This window comes from Glarea lozoyensis (assembly GCF_000409485.1).
Source record: "Glarea lozoyensis ATCC 20868 chromosome Unknown GLAREA6, whole genome shotgun sequence".
NCBI lineage: Eukaryota > Fungi > Ascomycota > Leotiomycetes > Helotiales > Helotiaceae > Glarea > Glarea lozoyensis.
The window spans coordinates 2,051,752-2,075,358 of record NW_007361001.1 but is presented as its reverse complement, the minus strand read 5'-3'; the positions used below and the strand labels follow the sequence as shown (position 1 = coordinate 2,075,358).

General features: G+C 46.0%; 11 protein-coding genes across 11 annotated transcripts; 9 read left to right on the top strand and 2 right to left on the bottom strand.

The window, feature by feature from the left end:
- Positions 1-1,226: 1,226 nt before the first annotated feature.
- Positions 1,227-2,371, top strand: GLAREA_03005 (uncharacterized protein; the record flags this gene model as incomplete). The annotated part of the gene is made up of 2 exons (XM_008088090.1): positions 1,227-1,274; positions 1,328-2,371. The coding sequence occupies 2 exons, from the start codon at positions 1,227-1,229 to the stop codon at positions 2,369-2,371; spliced, it is 1,092 nt and encodes a 363-aa protein (XP_008086281.1).
- Positions 2,372-4,917: 2,546 nt separating this feature from the next.
- GLAREA_03004 (uncharacterized protein) lies at positions 4,918-5,829 on the top strand (the record flags this gene model as incomplete). The annotated part of the gene is made up of 3 exons (XM_008088089.1): positions 4,918-5,377; positions 5,427-5,731; positions 5,782-5,829. 3 exons carry the CDS (start codon positions 4,918-4,920, stop codon positions 5,827-5,829), a joined length of 813 nt encoding a protein of 270 aa, XP_008086280.1.
- A 2,408-nt stretch (positions 5,830-8,237) lies between these two features.
- GLAREA_03003 (uncharacterized protein) lies at positions 8,238-9,983 on the top strand (the record flags this gene model as incomplete). Its single annotated transcript, XM_008088088.1, has 2 exons — positions 8,238-8,291; positions 8,343-9,983. 2 exons carry the CDS (start codon positions 8,238-8,240, stop codon positions 9,981-9,983), a joined length of 1,695 nt encoding a protein of 564 aa, XP_008086279.1.
- Positions 9,984-10,448: 465 nt separating this feature from the next.
- On the bottom strand, positions 10,449-13,737 carry GLAREA_03002 (WD40 repeat-like protein; the record flags this gene model as incomplete). The annotated part of the gene is made up of 5 exons (XM_008088087.1): positions 10,449-11,262; positions 11,346-12,917; positions 13,039-13,217; positions 13,320-13,450; positions 13,587-13,737. The coding sequence occupies 5 exons, from the start codon at positions 13,735-13,737 to the stop codon at positions 10,449-10,451; spliced, it is 2,847 nt and encodes a 948-aa protein (XP_008086278.1).
- Positions 13,738-14,300: 563 nt separating this feature from the next.
- Positions 14,301-14,837, top strand: GLAREA_03001 (Cytidine deaminase-like protein; the record flags this gene model as incomplete). The annotated part of the gene is made up of 1 exon (XM_008088086.1): positions 14,301-14,837. The coding sequence occupies one exon, from the start codon at positions 14,301-14,303 to the stop codon at positions 14,835-14,837; it is 537 nt and encodes a 178-aa protein (XP_008086277.1).
- Positions 14,838-15,499: 662 nt separating this feature from the next.
- GLAREA_03000 (uncharacterized protein) lies at positions 15,500-16,743 on the top strand (the record flags this gene model as incomplete). Its single annotated transcript, XM_008088085.1, has 6 exons — positions 15,500-15,841; positions 15,896-15,908; positions 15,962-16,010; positions 16,068-16,123; positions 16,174-16,424; positions 16,471-16,743. 6 exons carry the CDS (start codon positions 15,500-15,502, stop codon positions 16,741-16,743), a joined length of 984 nt encoding a protein of 327 aa, XP_008086276.1.
- A 289-nt stretch (positions 16,744-17,032) lies between these two features.
- Positions 17,033-17,983, top strand: GLAREA_02999 (uncharacterized protein; the record flags this gene model as incomplete). Its single annotated transcript, XM_008088084.1, has 1 exon — positions 17,033-17,983. One exon carries the CDS (start codon positions 17,033-17,035, stop codon positions 17,981-17,983), a length of 951 nt encoding a protein of 316 aa, XP_008086275.1.
- Positions 17,984-18,741: 758 nt separating this feature from the next.
- GLAREA_02998 (uncharacterized protein) lies at positions 18,742-19,167 on the bottom strand (the record flags this gene model as incomplete). Its single annotated transcript, XM_008088083.1, has 1 exon — positions 18,742-19,167. One exon carries the CDS (start codon positions 19,165-19,167, stop codon positions 18,742-18,744), a length of 426 nt encoding a protein of 141 aa, XP_008086274.1.
- Positions 19,168-19,595: 428 nt separating this feature from the next.
- On the top strand, positions 19,596-19,952 carry GLAREA_02997 (uncharacterized protein; the record flags this gene model as incomplete). Its single annotated transcript, XM_008088082.1, has 1 exon — positions 19,596-19,952. The coding sequence occupies one exon, from the start codon at positions 19,596-19,598 to the stop codon at positions 19,950-19,952; it is 357 nt and encodes a 118-aa protein (XP_008086273.1).
- Positions 19,953-21,573: 1,621 nt separating this feature from the next.
- Positions 21,574-22,032, top strand: GLAREA_02996 (uncharacterized protein; the record flags this gene model as incomplete). Its single annotated transcript, XM_008088081.1, has 1 exon — positions 21,574-22,032. One exon carries the CDS (start codon positions 21,574-21,576, stop codon positions 22,030-22,032), a length of 459 nt encoding a protein of 152 aa, XP_008086272.1.
- A 946-nt stretch (positions 22,033-22,978) lies between these two features.
- GLAREA_02995 (uncharacterized protein) lies at positions 22,979-23,218 on the top strand (the record flags this gene model as incomplete). The annotated part of the gene is made up of 1 exon (XM_008088080.1): positions 22,979-23,218. One exon carries the CDS (start codon positions 22,979-22,981, stop codon positions 23,216-23,218), a length of 240 nt encoding a protein of 79 aa, XP_008086271.1.
- Positions 23,219-23,607: the final 389 nt, after the last annotated feature.

Sequence of the window (23,607 nt, the reverse complement as noted above, 5' to 3'; positions counted from 1 at the left end):
TTTTGTTTCTACGATTGTGGACTCCAGTCCTTTTGCACTTATGTGCTGAAATAAATATAGATTCGTCAGCACCACACCTCGAGCGTTAAATCTCTATGCTACGTTCTCACACAAAGTTTTAAAACCCCATATCAATCAGACTTGCTGACAAAACTAGGCGACCCTGGGAGGAAAATGCGGAAGCTGCCACACATATCCATGGCTACTTTTATGGGCGTTTGATTGACCGATATTGTAAGTTTATGCCTAAACACTGAAACTTAGGTCCCATTTCATCGCCCGGTCAACTTCCTGTGCTAAGTAGTATGGAATATGGTGCTTGGTTCAAACTGCTCGCGCCGTGATTGGAAGATTCCTCAATTTATATCTGCGTTCTCACGGTTCCCAAGCGTAGAAGCTGATGAAAAATGAAGACAACAAGCTATCAGATCTACAGCAAAGCAATCGTCTGGGTATTTTCAAGCGGTTTTGTTGAGCCGTAGAAATAAGGGGCTGGCGACCTTCGTTGCACTTAATCATGGAAGCGGACCGTTCCGAAACACTCCCGGAAGCCATCCCGCTCTTCGAGATAGCGGGTAAATTGAGCTAGCCATTAATGAACTACTTAGGGTGGTCGAAAAATGTAACGTTGTTTCGATTCAGGTTGAATCAAGCTGGTAGATTTGCTATCAGTCGCGTTGGTAGCACCAGATTCACGTATGACAGATATACGAATCGGGATTCGGAAGGGCCAGTCATTGCCACAACTGTTCATCATTGGAGGAAAATGTATATGATATGAACGAGAGTGCTTGTTCTTCGTGATCTTCGTGTCACTCCACAGCTTTCCGTTGTACACCAGGCCGGAAGCTAAATGCTCATAGCGGCTGGACATTCGTATTATCACGATTTGATCAACAAGTTTCTGCTTTGGCAGATGAGTATGTTGACCTTGGTATCATGAGGCAAAGCTTTATGTTTTGTTTATCTTTTGCACAAAGGCCCAGTTGCGGGCTTCATCGCGACTTCCAGCGGTCAGCTCCCGCACCGTGACTTCCTCTTTCACTTCCAAGTACAACAGCCAATACTCCAGGATTATACTAAACTCTCACTCTCAATCTTCTTCATCCCAAAGACAACAAAAACTTTTGCTGTACGATTATCGTCCATCAATAATTCATATTCTTCTTTGCACAATTTTGCTCATCCCCGTCAGTTTCTACCGCATTTGAATCATATCAGGAACCATGCACACTTCACTGTTAATTATCGCCGCAGCTGCAGCTTCCGTTGTCGTACGTAAAATGAAATCCTTTTTACCCATTGCACTTCTAATTTGTCTCTTCAGTGCCAAACGACATCTTCTCAACCTTTACCGGCAGCTACAAATCTTCCACTCGGCTCCAATTGCGATCCTTCACTTGACAACGCTTGTGCTAATGGAGCTGACTGTTACGCTACAAACCTCATGTTGATGCCCCGCTGTGGCAACTTCCAGGCAGCGTGTACTTCGGACTCGCAGTGTGCCTTCAACACTTGTACTCAGGCTCAAGGTCTATGCAATGGATTCCTGTCGACATCGTCGACATCAGCGGTATCATCGACATCATCGACAGCTGCAGCAACATCATCGAGGACAGTGACAGCTAGCTCTAATTCACCTTCTACAGACAGTGGTCTTCCACTTGGAGCAGACTGCAACCCTGCTGTCCCAAACGGATGTGCGAATGGCGCTAACTGTTATGCGACAAACTCCATGTTGATTCCGCGGTGCGGTAATTTCCAGGCATCTTGCACCACTGATGTCCAGTGTGCCTTCAATACATGTAACAAAGCCCAGGGGCTATGCAATGGATTCCTGTCTACCTCTAATTCTGCAACCTCCGCAAGCTCCCCAGCTTCTACCACCATCTCGCCAACATCAACCGGCCTTCCTCTTGGATCCATCTGCTCCCCAGAAATGGAGGATGCCTGTGCAAACGGAGTGGAGTGCTATGCAACAAACTCAATGCTAATACCTGTGTGCGGAAACTTTCAAGCTTCCTGCTCTTCGGACTCACAATGTGCATTCAACACTTGTGTTGCAGGTTTTTGCAGTGGGCTTCGAAACACAACAACAACGAACAACACAACTACCTCAAGACTTCCAGCTAGTACTACTAATCAAACCGTCCTAACCACTGTAAATGTTGCGGCTAGTCCAACTAGTCCGATCATCCAAACAACAGCGAATATTCCCACGACCACCTCAATTTCGGGTAATTCGACAATCGCTCCTCAACCCAGTGGGCCAAGCTCTACTGGACCGATAATCGCTAATGATGGATCAGAGATGGCTCGAAGTGTGGCAGGTTTACTCGCCGTTGCTGCACTTGTCGCTCTAGCACTTTGAGTCATGGCTGAATTTATTTTGAAGAACAGTTAATCATACGAAGCAATCGAGAGGCAAAGCGTTTTCAGCTGGTGTTTATAATGGCTGCCTATCACATTGGACTGCAAATGCTATTACTCATTAACGGGAAAAGGTTGTGTTTGGTTGGTAAGGTTGTACTGTAGTTTTGAGTTGATAGAAATAGTTTTGAATCGGCCCGCGATACTAATAAAGTCATGTCGCATTTGTGAAACTCGTTAAGGGCGTTATGCTGATGAACCCGACCATACGAACAAATGTCTAAGTATAATAAGCCTTGTATCAAATTCGGCACAAGCCTCAATTGGAGTTCTCACTGGCGGTCTAATTGAATTCCGACGAAGAATCAAAGACGCTCTAAAGTAGTATCCAATCTATGTCAGACCACTGGGTTGATTCACGTAAGTCTGTCTGCTTTTGGTCACAGACTAATTGGTAGTCCATTCCGGTACTTTTGAGCGCATTGTCTACCGCGGAGCCTTTTGATATACCTCGCCATAATTGCACATCAAATACAATACCGCCCCTACCTCGATATGCAATTGCCCACGCTTATCTGCCAGTTGTCTCCCTTGGGTCCATACAATGACTAGGGTAGAGAAATCACGCGTCATGAGGGGCTCTTACAATTCGTTTGCCAATTCACATCTGCACTTCGCCTCACTTCGACTTCCTACTACCGGAGTTACTTTCCTGTGCGACCAAGGAATCAGAAACCTGCTTCTTCCTTTGAGGAAGACTGCACCTGGTCGACTCCACCCTGACTCAGTTGTCAAAATAGAATTCGATTCTTACAAATTTTACCCCGGAATACCTAAACGAGGAATTCATCTGAGCGTCCCTGCATCTGCAAGCAGCCTTGTCAAACGATTAGGTACCCATCATATTGACTTCTTATTGTCAGGGGCCGAACCGTGACCTCCCTTTTTCGTAGCACAAACATGTTATCTATTGGCTGTGGGTGTGTCCCGGCACGGATAGAGTTTGTTTGCACAGGCTCGAATGATCGAACGAACCGTTTCAGATTCCATCCGATGTCGATATACAAACAAACGGGATGGAGGAGCCAGTAGAGTAAAAGAGACCCTGGTCAAGCCACTTAATTATACGATCTGCGAGCACACGTGGAGGTCACACTTTCCAGGTGCTGTAGGCCTCTTTGTCCGCATCTTTGGGTCGCAATTATGTTCTAGCTCATCTAAACAAACTGGAGGCTTCGATGATCTGACAGATGGCGGTTCAAGATGCAGTTGAGATGCCTCCACCTCCACTTCCGTTTCATTGATCGAGTAAGCGCCTCTCGTATCAGCACATCACCCGGATCACCATAGGTTCCGGCTGGAATCCGCCATATACTTGCGCTCGACCAGTCGCATAGCGCGGAGAAATGCTCGAATGCGGCGATTCAATAGCCAGCGTGGGATATGGCTGATGAACAACACGCCAGAAGTATACGGGGACAATCGTAATGGTACTTGTTGTCAGCGTAGGGACGCACCGGTTGATTCCGAAGCCCGACTTTTCGTCACCTACAGCAAGGAGGTCTTGATTTTGTTGCCGAATGGTTCGTTGGAGATGGAGAATGAAGCACAGCGCCGCATCGTGACGGCGTTCGTAAATGCTGTGCACAGTGCTCTATCGGTCCCGTGTTCGAGACTGCAATCGAAGCCCTTCGCTTTCGCTATGTGGTGTGGGGTTGAGAAACTCGGTTCCGAATAGAGGTGGCCTGTCTTGTTGGTGGTGTTTAATTCCAATGTCTTCTCCAGACTCTGCCACCGCATCTTCTCGCTTCGTCCTTTTGGATTCGACAGCGCCGCTCACACGCAGCAGAAGGCTCCCTCCTTCAGGGCTTCATGAGCGAGCCACAAAGATTACATTCAATATCCAGTGGTTTCTGTTACGCCCGAAACAATAGGGGAACTATACACCGCTGCACTTCATCCCTTTCCCCCAAGCTCAGCGGCCATCAATATCAATCGAAAGCCTTACCTTTCGACTCAGGGCAGTGCTTCTCGCTGAAGCAAAGCGGAATGTAATACACAGTGATTAATTCTAGAGTTGCATGCCGAGGAGTCAAAGAATGGGGCCAATTGATCTTGCTCATATTTTATCCGGGTGCCTTATCGAACAAGGCACAAAGAGTGCGTTGGACCAAACAAATGCTCTTGAAACAATTGGACTCACTCGTCAATTAACATTGCGGCGAGCCTCCAGACGCTTAAGCAAGTTGGGCAATAAACGAGAGGGGTGGCATTGCAGGGTGCGGCATGAGGGCCATTCCCGATGCACCTCGCTTCATGAAGCAGCCATCTTCTACACAAAGCTTCTTGAGACGAGAGCTATTCCATGTGCGATTTGCAAGCCATAGAAATCCAGGGTTTCTTGGGACTGGATGCTGCACTGCATCAACCCTGCAAGTGCTGATGGGGCACGTCTATATGAAATGATTCAAAGAAGGAGGAGGCTCGAGGCAAGGCTTTCTGATCATCGCAGCATCATAAGTTTCCCCAGGATACAAAGACTTCAAGATGACGCCAGCTCCCAGATATAAAGTGGACCCAGAGGACTTCAAGTTCTTGGTGAATCAGTCGACTACACTCCTAAGTGTCATCCAACATCAGAAGAAAATAGCACAAACGAAAATGCCTGGATCTAGAGCACCACCTGGGCCATGGAATGGTGTGAATGGACCTCGAGTACTTACCGAAGCTCAACGTCAACGGAAGAGGGAAAGAGATAGAGCTACGAAGAGGGAAGAGAAGGCAAAGAATCAACAGAGGTTACAGGAACTCGAACAAACTAAGGAGTATGCTGCGAAGCGTATCAAGGAGCTCGAAAACGAAGTCGAATATTTATCCAAATCTTGTACATGCAATAGAGGAGGAGCATCGTCCCTGGCGATCGGGTCTAGTGCAGGACCAAGTCACAGTTTCTCATCACCTTGTCGGTCCATGTCTCAAGTGTCGTATGACAGCTCGAGCAATATGGGTAATGATCTTGATCCATTGATATACGCATAAGACTCATTGCTTTATAGACCCAAGTGAAACCGGCTCAGCAGGATCTCCCGTCTACGATTACTCTCAAGACAACCGATCCGAGTACAACGAGACAGCCTATACATCTCAGGAAAATTTTGGCATTTACTATGACAATAGTCCTGTCCAAGTAAATCCACTTCCTTATAGAATTCAAACCACCGTTCCACAAGTCAGTTTTACAACAACTGCTATGACACCAACGACTTGGTCATCTACATTGCATCCGGCGTCTGCAGCTAGTACACATTCGTACTCACCACACTCTCCTCATACGCCCTTGTCTAGCCAGGAACCTAAGAGAGTAGGTCACTGTCGACACATTGTTGTGCGTCGTTGACTAACATCACCTAGTACTCGCAATGGGAAAATCGTCCCGAGGATAGACGAGATACTTATTAGGGATCATTGGTAGTTTTGCACAGCAGGAGTGTCAACTCGTACTTGAGTTCAGAAAAGATAGTCACTAGTACTTGTGCATTTCGTGTAAAACAGTCTTGTACGATAGGTACTTTCACGTGAGTAGGATGCAGAAATCGATACGGATCAGGGGACTATGAAATCATAAATTTACTCAATTGTTCAGTAAGTGTTTATTATCCCCCGCAGCACATCAATAGTCCTGAGTTCCTACGGCACAGGACAGCACAAGCTGTAATAACAATTCAAAAAGAGAGTGGGGCTAATTCTAGACAGATACAAGCTTTTGGCTACACGATATGTGTTCTCCTGTGCGAGTCGATGATCATCGGTCCTATTCTCGGATTGGAGATATTGCAATTCCATCACAACGTACGATGGAGTATACACTGCCATATTCCAGATCATGCTATACTTGGATCAAGATCGTGAGGAATCTTTTAGGAATCAGAGCGTCCTAAACGGCCGCAGAGATCTGGATCGCTCGCTTGGGTTTCAGACGGGAAGGATTAGTGTGTTATAGATTCCAAACGCAAGAGTGTGGAGGCGACGAGTACCATTGGAACATGAGAGCTATTGCGAAGACGTGACAGGCGGCTTGTTTTCAAGAATCAGGAAGTGTGTGTAGGATTACTGAGAAATGAGGCATTAGAATACCCGACAGAAAGTTGTGGAGGCGGAGTACTGTAGACAATCTATGATATCCATCGTAATAACTGAATGTGCGAAGCTCGTACCTCTCCGCCTATCACAAATTACATTCTTGCTGACTGCGAGAACCGGTGGTGAACCTGCAGGTCATTAGGATGTGATGTGAAGCGGAAGATCTGCAATGGACTGAAGGAGCAGTACTGATTGGTGGTAAAACGAGTTTATCGACAAGGAGGACCTTGTGGCGGAGTATTCCAGCCTTGTATGATAACTTGGGGGTCATTTGATAAAGGGGAGAAAGGCAAGTCATGTGATGTGCGAGTCGTTCTGTGTGGTGGCATGATTCGGCTTCTGGAACCAAGGCTCTCTGCCCCCATCACGACGTGATTACCCAATCGAGATAGTGGGCCCCCGGCCGTTGTTTTTGGTGTAACAACAGCCTGCATGAACGAGCTTGGAACGTGGCAGACGTTACACTTGTACCTGCTGATTGGAAGCAGACTGCAGCAACGTGCTGCTACCATGAGGCTCAGGAATTAGCCTTACACCTTTCCTCGTCGGGAGATTCGCGAGTCTGTATACTTCATTCCGGTTCCTAGTGCTATAGCCACAAACGCAGAAGTTGGAACCGCGGCAAAGGAGAGCATTGCTGCACAGAGACGAATCCAGCAAACGAAGCGCTGGAATCAAACGGCGAAGTCAAAATATTGTTTGAAATTACATTTTGCCCTTCTTGGGCCGGAAAGAGCTTGACGACGAGTCTCATTGCTTTTGTTCGTCCGCGAAGGAAGAAGCTGTAAAGGAAGAAGAAGTTCTCATGTGATCCTAAAGGAGATATTCAAAATAGCAAGTGTTACCTCTCTCGAAACAGAAGTAAACAGGACGATCTAGAGAACCTAGGAAGCCATTCTCCTACGTGCATAGCACTTCAACCCACACAAATGGAATCTAAGCAAATGACCATGTTATACGTGCGCTTAGAGATAGCCGATGGCTTGGAAGATACACAACATTTCCAACCCCCAAATCAACGGCTTTGATTTGGAGGTTTGTGTATGCGGTAGGAATAAGGTTTTGTGCTGGGGGTGGCATCCGAGATCCCCGACCGGCGACCACCACCAACGTTTGTGTAGTCTTGGTGAGCAAGTATGTTCTTACTCAGAGCCGGATGGATGGGCCGAAATGAATAGAGGTAGCTTGCATATACCACTGAACGTGGAAAAAACAAATCAACAAGCGCTAGAAGAACAATACACACAGCTGTAGCTTAGGGGCAATGTAGTCTGTATCTGATGCTCCTGGAGGCCAGACAAACGGCCTCATCCAAGCGCGAAGTTCGAGAAATATTGAAATGCGATGCTGCGGTGAGGCCCAATGTCCACGAAAGGAATACCAGAGATACCCATGAAACGTAGGAATGAGTCCCAATGTTACCAGTGGATGGAGAAAGCAAAACTACAAGCGAGAAAAAGCGAAGACGTTGGAAAAGGGGAGGATGCAGGAGCACGTGACGTAGTCGGAATTTTATAACCCCGGAATCCGGCAAGGCAACATGAGGTTCCAAAAACTGATCGCGACGGGCTGTGTTGTCGACATCCTGTCATACGGCTCAACTCCCCTCCGACGGTTACCAAGTTTAAGCGCGTTGGACAGCGGACTCTTGGCTTGAGTATATTGTTTGGTAGAAGGTCTATTTGCGATACGGTGCGACCGCGCCAGCCGTCAAGATGGCGCCCAAAATGACCAAGAATCAAATGAGGCGCGCAAAGAAGAAGGAACAGAAGAAAGCTCAGGTATGTTTCGAACGCACGACTCAGTCGGGGGAACTTCTAACAATAGCTCAGGTCGAACCAACTCCAGAACCAGAAGTACAGCCAAAGCTTGAACCAGAGGAAGCTCCAAAACCTGACGCTGAGCCTACCAGGGAAGAGCTCGATGAGGTCGAGATTAGTGAAGATGACCCCAATTATGCTATGTATAAGGATATCCTTGGTCGGTTCGGTGCGACAGCGGAGGATGAGGCCGCCGAAGCTCTGAAGAATGGCGATAAGGGCGAGGTATTCTACAGCGACGATGACGAGATACCAGACGAAGAAGAAGACACCGAAAGAGAACAGAAGCTATCGAAAAAGAAGAGAAAGGAGCGGGATAAGCTGTCTGTAGCAGAATTGAAGGCACTTGTGCAGAAGCCAGAGCTGGTAGATTGGACCGACACATCAGCCTCAGATCCACGATTACTTGTTCACATCAAGTCATACCGAAACGTCGTACCCGTACCGAGCCACTGGTCCCTCAAACGCGAATATCTATCTTCGAAGCGTGGTGTGGAGAAAGCCCCGTTTTCCTTACCAAAATTTATCCAGGAGACCGGAATTGCAGAAATGCGTGACGCAGTACTGGAAAAACAAGACGCTGCAAGTCTGAAGCAAAAGCAGAGAGAAAGGGTTCAACCTAAGATGGGAAAGCTCGATATCGATTACCAAAAACTATATGAAGCTTTCTTCCGATTCCAAACCAAGCCTGAATTGACACGATTTGGAGAAGTCTATTACGAGGGCAAAGAATACGAAACCAATCTCAAGCACTTAAGGCCCGGAGAACTTAGCGAGGAGCTGAAAGAGGCACTCAATATACCTCCCGGAGCACCTCCGCCATGGCTGATCCATCAACAACGATTTGGCCCTCCACCATCATATCCTTCTCTAAAAATCCCAGGACTGAATGCCCCTCCACCTCCTGGCGGTGCGTGGGGTTTCCATCCCGGTGGATATGGAAAACCACCCGTTGATGAATTCAATCGTCCTCTTTTTGGTGGTGATATCTTTGGTGTCCTGCAACCGCAAGTCAACAACCAGGCAGGAGAGCCCGTAGAAAGAACTTTGTGGGGTGAGCTGCAAGCACCAGAAGAAGAATCCGAGGAAGAAGAAAGCGGCGAGGAGGAAGAAGAGGAAGAGGAAGAAGATACCGGCACCGGTCTAGAGACACCAAGTGGTCTGGAGACTCCTGGTGGAATGGCATCAACCGTCCCATCAGAATATCCTGGCGACATGAGTGTAGGCGGAGACTTCGACCTGCGCAAACAGAAACGAGGCACAGAGACCGAAGAGTCGACCCAACCCAGATCAGCATACACAGTCATCCCCGAGCGTCAAATCCGCGCCGAAGGTTTCTTTGGCGGCGAGCGTGCATACGATGTCCGTGGTGCGCAGAACTCCAACCTCCCAGTTCTCGGTCAAGAAGACGAAAGCCGCAAGCGCAAGAAGCCTGGAGACGTCGATGTTTCGCTTGACCCTGATGCGCTGCAAAATGAGGACCGCGTCAGTAAAGAGGAGCTGAAACGACGATTCGAGGAGAAGAAGAAAGAGGATGAGGGTGCATGGGATCACGAAGATCTTAGTGATATGATTGCCCAGGAGAGAAGAAAGCGACAGAAGCGCGATGAGGAGAAGCGTGGTGAGAAGCGTGAGAGGAGTTATAGATTTTAAGGATGGTTCAGATCGGCGTTTTTGATGGGACTTAAAAGAGGAATGTGAGCTGTATCTATTTGTGTAATATAATTAAGCCGTCTGAGCTGGCGGTATACTATGATGGAAGAGAAGTGGTTGAGGCATGTCAACTAGGTAGTTGAATGAAATAACTCCCTCAACACAGGCAGTGGAATTGCGAAGAACACTACGTTACCCACACGCAAGAGATTTTCCAGTAACTGAACCGTGATGGAGCAATTGTATCCATGAATATTTGATATGTTCTTGTAACTGAATAATATGTACTCCAAGGATTCATCCAGGGAATCATTAAACCTCAATACGCCCTCCTCAACACCAATACGACTAACAAGCGCTAATATCCAGATCCGTCCCCTTCCGTCCTTCATTTGTATTCCAATTCCAACAGTTCAGCTATTCAAAGCCTCCACCCGCCCATTTAAACAATACCATCTAATTACTTTACTCAGCAACAGTCCCACACTTTGTACACACCAACCTCTGTTTCGTTCCCCTCCCAATAGCCTTTTTCGCCCTGAAATCCCGCCCACCGCATTTCTTACAGCTCAACGCCTCGTCTTCGCTTTCGTAGCCGGGACTGCCGGTCTCACTGCTCAGCTCACTCACTGAACTCTGTTGTCTCTCTGTGCCAGGTCGGGTTCCATTTTCCACGCCTAGTTTCGTCGGATCGTGGGAGTTTTGGAGGAGCGATTTGGATTCGTTGAGCCAGGAGGCGGGGTTCCAGAATTGGTAGTTTTTGCTGGATGTGTCGATACGAGGGGAGTTTTCTTGGGTCGTAGGGCTCGTGGCGGCTTGGAAGGAGAAGCTGGGGGTTGGTAAGGACGGTTTTCTGTCAATGGCGTCTTTTTGAATGTCACTGGGTGGCGGACTTATTGTTGACACACTCGAGGTTGGATGGAGTGCTGATCCAATGTATGGCTGTTGACGGGCCGCGCTCGCTAGAGTAGGCTGAGGATTCGTTGTCGTTGAGGATTGAAATGAAGCTCGATTGAACTTTCCGGGAGAAATGCTGCGATCACCCATGGATGCTCGTGAGCCTCTGTTTCTTATGCTATTATTGTCCAATACTGTGTTTCTCCACGAAAGGATATGTTCAGATGGTGTGTGTAGTGAGCCGTTAATGGAGTTCTGAGAAACAGAGTTGCGGCGTGAGCCACCGGAATTCTTCGTTCGTATTGAGTTACTTCGACCTAGCATTTTCTTGGAAAATGTAGAGCCGGTTTCCCAGTTGTTCTGCATACGCTTGTGATAAGCACTAGAATTCGGTCAGCATGTGTCTTGTATTTTATTCGGAATAAAAAGAGGATGTGTTTGGACAAAGAGCACAAAATGACTTACCAGTCCTGTCTGAAGACCTTGATCCCGCCTAAATAATCCGCCGTTATAATGATGTTTCCGTCCGGATGCGTACAACGCGACAAGTATGCAGGTGATTCTTCTGGCTTCTTCATCTGGGACTCACTTACAAGGTCTGAATTTCGCTTGTCGTCCGTAAAATTCAAAGAGGAGGCAGTCGATTCCTCTCTGCTAAGTAAAGTGACTGGAGGAGGATTGCAAAGGTCATAGATTGGATCTCCAGAAGCGCTAAGTAAATGTCTTGTCTTAGTTGGCGCTATGATAGCGGCTGTGACCATATCCGCATGAGCCTCAAATAACTCCAAGGGACGCTTGTCTCTATTCTCCGACTCAATGGGTCCAGTGTTCCAAATGTAGGCCTTTCGATCCTCACTTCCACATATTATATACTGATTGTCTTCGCTGAAACTGGCATTTATCTGACTGCATGTATTCTCATGACCCCTGAACTTCATTTCTAAGCTCTTGTCCTTGAGGTTATACATGCGAACTCGCGAATCGTTGCTAGTGATCAAAACTTTAACGTCTCCTTCAAGGTCGCCAGGAGAGTATGACGCAGTCCGTATTCCAGTTATCTTACTTCCCTTTGCGTTCTTTCCTCTCGATGATCGTACATGAATCTGTGTATGATATTTCAATCCTTCGGTTTCGTAAAATAAGCAGAGGCCGCTCAGCACACCAGCTATGGCAGTCTTCCCGCAGGGGGAAAACGCTACAGCAGTGATAAGATCGGGCAGCTGGTTCCAGAAAGCAACAGTCTTATCCGGGATACTCCATAATCTAAGCACAGAATCCAGCGACCCGGCTAAGAAAAATCGATCATCGGTTGGGTGGAAAGCGATCGAAGTAACAAAATCTTTGTGTTTGAACGTGCACAGACATTCCTGCCTGCTTATATGCCATAATCGAACGGTCTTATCCATTGATGAGGAGAGAAGGAAATTGTTTTTACTCCAACTCAAGTCTAGAATTTCTCCGGTATGCCCCTCGAATTCGCGGATGGGCTTCGAGCGAAAAACAGGCGCGCTGAGTCGCTCACCCCCCGAAGTACTCATAGAAACATCCTCCTCATGCTCATGAAAATGCCGTTCATCCGCCGTCGATATCACACCCCAGATGCGTACAACTTGGTCTCGCCCAGCCGCTGCTAAAAATTTGCCATCCTTGCTGAACTCTGTAGCCCAAACAGCACCTCCTGTCTTGGGTGCTTTTGTTAGCTTAGTGGGAGATTGGGGAAGCTCGGTCGCAGTGGTCGTCAGCCCGGGAATCTTGTCCTCACTAGCTGTATGTTTTGTCCCACTTAGTTCTTGAGCGAGGAACATGCGATTAAACTCTCTCAGCTTCTTGTTGTGCGCTCGAACCTTGATATACCTCGGCGGCTCCTTGTGCTGTGGTATATATCCATTGGCACCTATCGAAGAAGAGAAGACATGTGCATTCATCCCTTCCGTTCGGACATCGCCCAGTTCGGACTCATCGTCGTCGATATCGTCCGGTTGGTCTTTCTTTTTTCCTGCGATAATGCTGAATCGGCTAAGAAATGAGACTCCTTTTCTGCTCATGCAGTGTCAGTAAGCGTGCAGTAGGTGAGAGGCGGACAAGTATGCTCCATTCCAAGAAGTTGGTAAGCAGCGGAGGTCACTGACGCCGAGCATATATAATTTGAGACACTTACTTCTTCTCTCTGATGGGATTGCTGTCGCTCCTGTTTACCTCTGGCGTGAGCTGTCTGCCTTGAGAGCCAGTCTCTGGACTTATAGGTCCTGTCAGATCGGCAGAATTTGTTTCTCCTGAACCCGTATTCCGTAACTTGGTAGGTATCGTGTTCTCGGTATTCGTTCGTTTCAGAATATGCTATCCCGTCACATTAGCCAATGCCCTCCACCAGGACTATTTGCAGCGTGTTCGTTCTCTCGTCTGATCTTGAATCGCAAATGGCAAGAATGGCAAACCCACGTGTGAAAGGGGATCAATGGCTGTCGCAGGTCGCCCCTGAGGAGATGTAGGACTCGTATTGCTGAATTCTCTGCTTGACCCATTGCGTGAAGGTTTTGTGGGCGTTTTCTTGTTGTTTGTCTGTTGGTTGCCTATAGAGAGAGAGATATCCAAGTTAGTTAAACGGGACACAAGAAGTTATCAAGGCCGCATAGGTAGCGCCTCTTGCGCAAACATTCCCCAGCAATACCAATGCCTGGGGACACGCCGTGAAGAGAGTTGACATACCTTCTGAAGACGTTGATGATTTCGGCCTTCCAGATTGACCACCATCTGTAATAGTTGAGGGAGAGTCGATCCCTACCGAACTGCCCTGCCCATTCCCATTCACATTCTGGGTGTCAATGACCTTGATCTTGGGCAAGGCGGCAGCAGACATAACGTCCCGATACCCATGTGCTGGCGATGTTGCTATCAGTCCACGCCAGACCCCGCTCGTGTTCGTGATATATTTGCGCGTAAGGGTTCGTGGATCGAGTCGAGGTGGATTATATAGATTATAGTAAGAAACAGAGGTTGATTAGGTTGTTGCGCCGGATGAAGGCGGAAATAGCTGTGAGCGAGGAGACGAGAGAATGGATATTGCGATCAATTCATACGGAGCTTCTATCTCGATTGAAGTTCGCATCCTGGCGGATGACAGTGTTGGGGCATCCATCCTGCTGCAGGTACAAAGCAGAAGATCGTGCTCGTTCACGTCAACTTTTTAGTGACGTCGGTTCGTGCATTGGGATTTATACAGGGGGTCCTGGGAATCCTCAATCCAGTTTGGCTTATTTCTTCTACAACTTTATCATTGCTGGACAAATCCGCGCTTTTTGTTTCATTGCTTGCGATAGTGGGTTTTCGAATTTATTTTCCATTGCTCCGTTACTCTCAGTACTTGTTATCGACCTCAATCGACGTTTGGTCTCCGAGGCCCGCTTATCTGAATTACGAAAGATGCAGTCCTCGGGAGGCTTAGAGATTCCACAGGACCCATTGAAAGCCAATCCTCAGGTTCACATTGAGTACATGAAACAGGCGCTCGATTTGGCAAGAAAATCACCCCCGAAGCCCACGAATTACCGCGTTGGCGCGTTACTCGTTGATTCGAAGACCGATACCATCCTGGCGACAGGTTATACGTTAGAATGCGAGGGAAACACTCATGCCGAGCAGTCATGTTTGATCAAGCTTTCCAAAGAGCATAATCTACCGGAAGAGAACCTAGTGGAGATCCTCCCAGATAGTACTGTGCTTTATACGACTGTTGAGCCTTGTTTCAAGCGTTTGAGCGGCAACCTGCCGTGTGTTGAGAGGATATTGAGACTAGGAAATGCAATCAAAACCGTCTACGTGGGTGTGATAGAACCAGAGAAGTTTGTTGGCCAGAACACAGGAAGAAAACAGTTGGAAGAGGCTGGTATCAAGGTGGTCCTGGTGAGAGGCATGGAGGATGAAATCTTGTTGGTTGCAACGGCCGGCCATATCTCTTGATAGAGAATTCGAAAAGCGGAAAAGTCACGCTGATATATTTCAGTGAGAGCGACCACACCATTGAGCACCTTGGACCAGGCCGACTAGGACCACCAAGGACCTTCACTTCAAGCAAAGACGGGTTGTGACTATTGCTAGTTCACTGTTCACAGATTCAATACACGAAGAAATGTGCCCCTTGTGGCCATCCAACAGATGCCAGTGCCGTTGAAAACCTAACAATACTCTATCAGCTCGTTTCATGCTGACATATTTTCCCACGCCTTCAAAGAGCCAAGTATATGTGGAAAATGTCCGAGCGACATCAATATCGATTTGAAATTCACGGGCGATATATACATTGCTAAATTGATGAAAGAACAGATCACTGCTGAGTTTCTCAAACGAGTAAGTATACTTCGTATATGGTTGAGATAGAGTGCGACTATAGACAAGTGTACGGACCAGATACAGCTCCGTTGTCCGGGGGCCGTTTGGCTTAACGCGCTAGTGATGACGATATGTACAAGGTTATTGTACCCTCAAACCCCCCATACAGATTGGACCCTGTTCCTGTCTATCATCTCCAATACTACTTGTACTTGACAAGCATACTCATTTACAACAACCACCACATATACTTCGACTGCGGCCTGTATTGTCACAAGTTATATATTGCCAAGATGACTTTAACCTCCAGCTTGCTACATTTGACCAATTTCCGCAACCCATTCCTGAAGACGCTCCTTCCTTCTGTAGGCGCTGCTTTTGCGATTCAAGCAGCTGTAGCTGTACCGTCAATTCTCACACAATCAGAACGATTTTATGATTTATCTGGATCGTTGACTTACATCTCAGTTACCGCTTTAAGTCTTTATCTACCAGCCCTTCGAGCTCGCGCCGCTGCCTCTTTGGCTGGAAAAGCAAAACCCGCATTCCCCAGTCTGATTGATGCTTTCACGGGCAAGGGAGGTCAGAATGGGCTTAATTGGAGACAAGTAGTCATATCTACTGCCGTCGCTATTGTGAGTGCTTACAAGCTCCTCCTGGCTTCATGATTGCTAACCTCGATCTCATAGTGGGCCACTAGATGTAGGCAATTTTTTGTCCATGGGTGATTTGCATTGTACTAATACATCACATAGTGGGTTCTTACCTCTTTCAACGTGTGATCGCCGACGGTCATGATTCTAGGTAAGTCTGAAGACACGACATAATTGTAAGTACTTGAGTGTTTGCTGATATTCACAGGTTTGACGAGATCAAGAAGTCCCCACCAAAGTTCTTTGGGGCGTTCATGATTCAAGGTACGTGACACTCTGGCTATTCTTCGCCGCCATATCATAACATCTTCCAGCCGTATGGGTATCGCTCTGTATCATGCCGGTTCTAGCGCTCAATTCTATCCCACGTACCGCTCTTGCAGCTTTGCCTCTGCTGGGAATCACTGATATTGTCGGCCTTGCACTTTTCGCTGGTGGTCTCAGCTTCGAAGTCACTGCTGATAGGCAGAAGAACGCTTGGGTTCAAGCAAAGAAGAACAAGGAACACGATGAGGACTTCTTAACACATGGCCTGTGGAGTAAGAGCAGGCATCCAAACTACTTTGTAAGTCAACAAATTCGGCTAGTGCGCAAAACCTAACAGATCCAAGGGAGAGAGCACTCTTTGGACTGGAATCGCGACGACTGCTGCAGGTGTGCTCATGAGCAACGTAGGCCAAGTTGGAATGGGACTCGCGGGAACAAGTTATGGAAAGTTTCTGGGATTCGCTTTGTGCGCTGTCAGCCCTGCGTTTGTTACTTTCCTACTTTTCAAAGTATCAGGCATCCCACTAAGTGAGAACAAATACGACAAACGCTATGGAGATCGCAAGGATTACCAAAAGTGGAAGAAGGAAACTCCAATGTTCTTCCCTAAGTTCTGAACGGATTCCTTTCTTTGGGCTTGAACACTTGAGAATGCCAGGATCTGGACAAAGAGCGAGCTTTGGCATGTTTGGTACGATAAAATTACGGTTTTCTTTCTGCAGCGTCTTAGAGCAATGGCTTTGTTCTGCCCTCAATTACAAAGTAAATCTGGTCTGATTGAAATTCAGTTTTGTTGTTTTATATGAACAGGGCTGCTGGGTGACCACATAAGGATATCATGGTTTCCAAAAAAAATTGATCTTAGCAACCCTTTCACTCTGGTAATTAACCAATCCGAATACCAAAATGATGAATTCCGCTACAGTCCTACTCTTCCTTTCTGCTTTCGCAGCAGCAAGACCCTTTGAAGTCTCGGCTTCCTTCTCGACAAGAAATGCGGTTACCTCGAAAGTAGCCAGCCCTACTACAGTAGGTGTGCCTAATCATGGACATCTTTCTGTTACCCCGAGTCCGTCTGATATCAAGAATTCATTCGACGCAGTTGAAGGCCCCGCCGTTACTATCACCGTCACAACGACGATGCATCACCCATGCGCTTGCCCTTCTCGAATTGCAAGCAAGTTGTCCAGTGCGCCAGTATCTAAGCCGACACCGACTCGGACTGGTAAGATGGCCAGAGAAGCTTTACCAGTGATTCCAACTCAGCCGATAGTTTCTGGACCACCACTTACTCGGACTGTCATCACATCCAGACAATCATCAATGAGTCCGTCGAGTCCGTCTGGGCCACCACTAACTTGCACGGTAATCACATCCAGACAGTCATCAGCGAGCCCTACGAGCAACTCTGGACCACCACTCACCCGGACTGTCATCACATCCAAACAATCATCAACGAGTCCCTCTGGCCCACCACTTACCCGCACGGTAATCACATCCAGACTGCTCCCAACCATGGAAGCAGCACCCGCTGTGAAGGCAGTAAGCTATCATACCACAGCCCTCACCAACGCTGACACACCAACCCAAACCACCACGTCACTTCAACCTGCAGCCACCGAGGCTTCAGAAAAGGCAAAGAAACGCGAGAAGCGCAACCAGATCCTATGGACCGTACTCCCAATCGTTCTTGTTATTCCGGTTGCTTGGTTTCTCTGGGCCGTTGCTATTCCACTTCTCGTTCTCTTTTGGGTTTGGGTTGAGCGGAGGTGGGTGGCTTTGAAGGCTAAGATGCGGGGTGGAAGTCAGGAGACGAGACAGGATGTTGAGGCTGCGAGGGGGACATCGAGGGCTTAGAGGGCTGAGTTGTTGGGCTCTGGGTCTTGAGGCGTAAAATTTGGAAATAAAAGAATATTGAGTAGAAAATGTGGTGTATATATCTATAATCGTGAGAGTGACAATGACAGTGAAAATATGAGGACTCATCTACAATATTTGAAATTGACGAGGAACCTTACTTTTACAAGATTTGGTACTTTGTTATTACTGTGTGATACTATGCTTTTATACCCAATGCTTGGTGAAGTGCACGTTCTATCATGTATCGTCTTTATATTGCAACCTCTTGGTGCATATTTCGAGTATCTTGAATCATACGAGTTAATATTATTATTATAATCTACAGAGTACTTTTTACTACTACAAACGATCAAATAAAACTCGCTAATATTATCTTCAACAATCATTAGAGGGAAAGAAGTGAGTTTTGGTCATAGGCTGTATGCTTGCAACATAAAAGCTTAATGAAACCTATTGACTGGCCCTAAAGAGCGGAAAGAGGGGTTAAGAACTGCAATTTTGGAGAGGGAACGAGATCTCATTTGTTACCAAGTTTGATTACGAGTTTCGTCAAAGAGTTCATCACAATGTCATGATGGAGAGCGAATATTTATGATAAGAATGTTTTGTTTTCTGTTTTTGGGTATCTGTGACCAATTTCCCGCTTGAGCTCCAAATTCCGGACATTTCAGGATGTTGCTGCTACTACTGATTGTTAGTTGACTCCGATGGAAGAAGTGATTTTATCGGTCAGAATTGAGACTGTCTTGAAAGACCTAGGTTTCTCCAGGCTTCTTCCGAGACCACCATTTCCTATCAGTATGTTCCTCGCTAGGCTTCCCAGCGGAAGAAACCGAAGGTGTGAGTCTTAATGAATCAGTAGACGATTCCGGCGTCTGTACTGAAGAATTCCCATCCTCGACATCTCCCGCCCGACGCTCAGACCAGTTCCCCTTTTTCATCTCTCGCTTAATCAGATTGATCCGAAGCAGAGATCGACAGTACAGAACGACGAAGGTGCAAGTGGTGATCACTGTCAAGATGAGAAGGAGCAGAAACCAGATCCAGTTATTTGAGAACCAGAGATCGGCTGATTGTCTGAAGTTGAGGGACTTAGGGGGTGTGGTCTCTTCGGAGACGCAACGGGCGATTTTGGTCGTGGTTTCCATGATTGGATTTACCAGTCGTGTGACTGGTGACATGTTAATGCTGCGAAGCTGTGCCAACATAGTATGATATGATGATCTGTTGGAAAATTGGGAGGTGGATTGTGTAAAGGGGGAAAGACTTATATGGATTTTTCAAGAACAGACGAGATACATTAGCTTGGGTTGTCATGAACAGTCTCACGACAATTCATCTACACTGAGATGTTCACTTAATATTATCCTCTGTTCAAGCAAAGTATCTTGCGATTCTTTGTTCTCAAATGAAACATACAAAGCATGAGGAGGATTGTTCGAATCCTGATTAGGTGAGAGACAAAACAATCCCAATTGTATGCCGCCTTTGTTCTCAAATACAGTGGAATTAACTTATAAAGCCGTAATGTCCTCCACTCTCTCAACTTCAAACGATAAGATCTGCTTCAAGCAATATCATATCAAACTCCATAACAACAACAAGCATCATGCCAGAAGCTACTGAGACGCCGCTGTTGAGTAACAAAGCAACAATTGGTATTTCCCTCGGCCTCCTCTTTCTTGCAGCCTTGATTGTTTTCGTAGGTATCATAGTTCTTCACGCCCGCGCTGCTTACAAGTTGGAGCAGATACGCCAGGCTAGTGCTCAGCTCAATCCTTCTATGAGCTCTATTCAAGACCGGACTAATCAGGATCTTGAAGCAGGGTTGATTCAGTATTATTCAACTAGAGATACAGCTTTGAAAACTGCTCGTAACTCGGTATTCGATAGATCTGATCTGTTAGACGTTGATATTACTGAGGCTAGTGTACAACCGCCCTTGAAGGCCGTCAGTGTGAAGTGAGAGTTGGTGAGTTGGTAACTTCAACTGCGTTGAAACTTCATTTAGATGGAATTCGGATGCAAATGTCTACTCGAAGTTTTCTCAAAAACTAACGCAATAGCTTGAAAAGTTTCAAGGCTCTGATCTATTACTTAATCTATTGCTATTTGCTAGATCCTTCCAATCAAATTCAAATTATTTGTAAAAATCACTACCCAAATTCCATCCCACAACTCAAACATCAAACGCTCAAATCCTTCCAACTAAATTTAATCTTATGTTATAATCAATTTCAGTTTTAAGCCCCTCAGTTCGCAAGGTCTACGTCATCAACATGTTTTTATATATCAAGTGACACCAGCCAATTGAAGGCATCAAAGTATTATATATTTTATTACATGACCATGGCGGTTTGAATAGATAACCGAGGCTTCTTTCTTCTTAAAAATTGTGGTGCGATTTAAAAGTGGCTTGATTTCCGGATGTTTGTTCCGGAAAGAAATCTGCACTTTTCACACATATCTCTGTTCTCCGCAAATTTACTATATAAACTGCCTTCTTTCCGCTCTCTAATATGTATTTGTCAGCAGATACCTCAAGCAAAACCACAATAGTTATTACCAGTGACTACTTTTTGACAAGCTACCACACATTCTACAGAAACACCACTCAACAACACGCACTCAACAATAATGTCGAACTTTTGTTCGGATTCTCAACAAGGTTGTGACCACTATCACTTCCACCAAACCCCGAAAGAAACGACAGTAATTGTTACCGGAATTCTGACTTTCCTCCTCACTTTTATTATCTTCTTCTGGCTATTAAGGAAAATGTCAACCACACGCTTCGTTCTTTGAATCCTCTTGGTACCCCAGTGGACTGCGAGAGACGTTGAACAAGCTAATGTGTAATCCTTAATCTCTACTTTTCCTACAGACTCTCATTTGCTATCTAGCTATGATGACATCAGTAGTGAACCTCCAAAAACACAAAAAAAAGCATTATTGCCCAATCATCTAATCTTAGCGAAGCATAATTTAACAATATCGATGTGACGTCACGGCAACTTGCACACGCTCATCTTGTTGCTGTCAAAACGAAGGGTACTCTTGAATGATATATAATCAGTTGTAAGTCCCGCCCAATTTAATCTAATCAATACAGGGTGAACAATCACTTTATTCTGAGCCATATGACTTGCTGAACTACTAAAATCTGCCACATAACTCTCTTAAAATTCACATTGGCTTTGTCCATGTATTAGCATAACTCCATACTAACTGTAAAATATTATCGTATCTTAATAATAAGTAGTGACTGATAATGGCTGCTAAAAAGAGATAATCAAATCCCTTTTTCATACACTGGAACAAAATGTACTCTCAAGCTCCTTAACTTAGCTTTCTTTGGTCCGAGTAGTGAACTTTATGATCGGATCATTCTCCTGGAGACATTTGTTCACTACTGGGGTTTATTCTACATGTTAGATAGATTCATTTGCGTGCCCCCCAGACGTTCTAGTATAAATAATAAAGTTTCCTGCTTCCTTCATACTATTAAAGCAACATAATCTGCGAGTCTACTACATTACAGACTAGAAAGAGCATTACCAACAATAATCCTTTACTCACGCCTCACGATGAACGAGATGTTCCTTAACAGCATCCAAACGGGTACCCCCCATATCATAACTCCTGTCCCAAACGATAAATTAACGAAGATATGGCAAAAGCTCGAAGGGGAAGTGAAAGGTGCCAGTAACGGGCAAATATGGGGTGCAATAGTCGGCTCCCTTGTCGGCGCTGCCATCGTTTGCGGCTGCATGTTCTACATGATCTGGAAAGACACCAGAGGATCTCATTATCAGGAGGCCGATCGAACCCGTCGAGATCTCGAACTTGGAAACCTTCAACAGTCAGATGATCCCCTTCATGCAAAAACTCGATCAAGCAATATTACCGGAAATAAGGAGGACGAAATTTTAACTTTAGGACAAGAAGTTGCTGGTAGATCATCGATGGCCGATTCGAAGGAGTTGGATGATGTCAAAACGAGTGTTGCGGAACCAGCACCTGCTTATATTCCCCACCTCCGTTGAGCAACTAAGGCGAATCTGAAAAGACAGTGGTATGGAATTGATGCTACTATCGGAGTCAGTGGAGAAGGAACATAAAATGGAAAGAGGTAGCTGATAGTGAAGTGCGAACAGTATTAGAGGTTGGAGGAGGAAAACCATACATTTGATTAGGAACAGGAATTCCAGAGCAGCTGATGCTCAAGTGGGAATACTTTGACAGATTAGGAGAGAAATATCATACGTCTGAGTGGACATCAACTTTTGCCTAAATTCTTGTGTCATGAAAACTCTAAACTATGATATTATTAGATATCACAATCTTATCCACTATCACTTACTTTTAGGCAATGAACGCTTTATTTTAAGGGTGAATATTAGAGCAGATTGACTGGAAATTAAGCCATACCACACCATGATATACTGCTGTTTTCGAGACGATCCTTGTCTACTCGTCAAGACATCTCCGTCAAGAGGGGTCATTACCTAGTAAGTGGTATTTGATGACGGAGACTAGTTCGTCTGATATGACTACGTGTATGTCCACTTGTACTAGATATGAATTCCAAGAGAAGATCGGCAGTAGTTTCTATTACATATTTGGTTATGTTAACCAAGACAGAGTGTAAAGTTGTGTTAGAGACTTCCCAAGTCCTTCACAAAGACGTCCCAAAAAGGCTTAAGCTACCACTGAACTGCATTAAAGGGGTCATTGATGTCGATTGGTGACGAGACGATGAAAGACATTATGTAGAACAAAGAGCTTGATTCTTAGAAGAAGTTATGGGTGCGAAGACACTGTAATGTCAAAGAACAGTAGAACAACCCACGGCATTCTTAGCGAGATCAACATACTTAGATGGAAGAATATTTCCATCAAATAAGTTCTCCAAGTACAAGATTCGTCCGCCTTTTGAACGACATTACTCACTCAATCTCAACTTAGCAGTACACACATACCCATAACAACATGGCCATGTCACCATTTATGGAGGATTTGCGCATAGCCATTCCCGTCATAGTGGTGTCAGTTGGGTGTGGACTTTCACTCATCGCCATCGTCGGTGTCCTCATTGCATGCAAGAGAGCCGCCGGGAAGAGGGCGCAGATTGAGCGAAAGCGAGATGCAGATATGGAGGCGGCTCGGAGACAGTATGCGAATATAAGTCCAGCTACTGGTATCACCATGAGAGACAATGAGTCGACCTAGGATCTATCTGTAAGCACTGCCTCCCGCCGAGCTACTAACCTCAGTTGCACCTAAAAAGAAATGCCAAAAAATACATAAGTTTCTCCTCACCCACGTTTGCTTTTCAGAATTGGAGATGGTCAATCTCAACCACTAGTGACTAGGTTTTCAATGTGACCTTATTAAGGTAATAATGAGTTGCTGGAAGGGTGCATTCCTGACTTGAATAAAGAGCTTCTGCTCAGTAGCAAAGTGGAAACCTTTGAGCCCATGTCAATTGCCTCATGGACTTGAACCCGCCATGCCATAGGCCCCATCATTAACTTAGGACCACACAAGATAGCCTTGGAACTTAGATTCTGAGATTTCTTGAAGTTTTGATTCTCAATACCACGAACGCCGGTTCGATG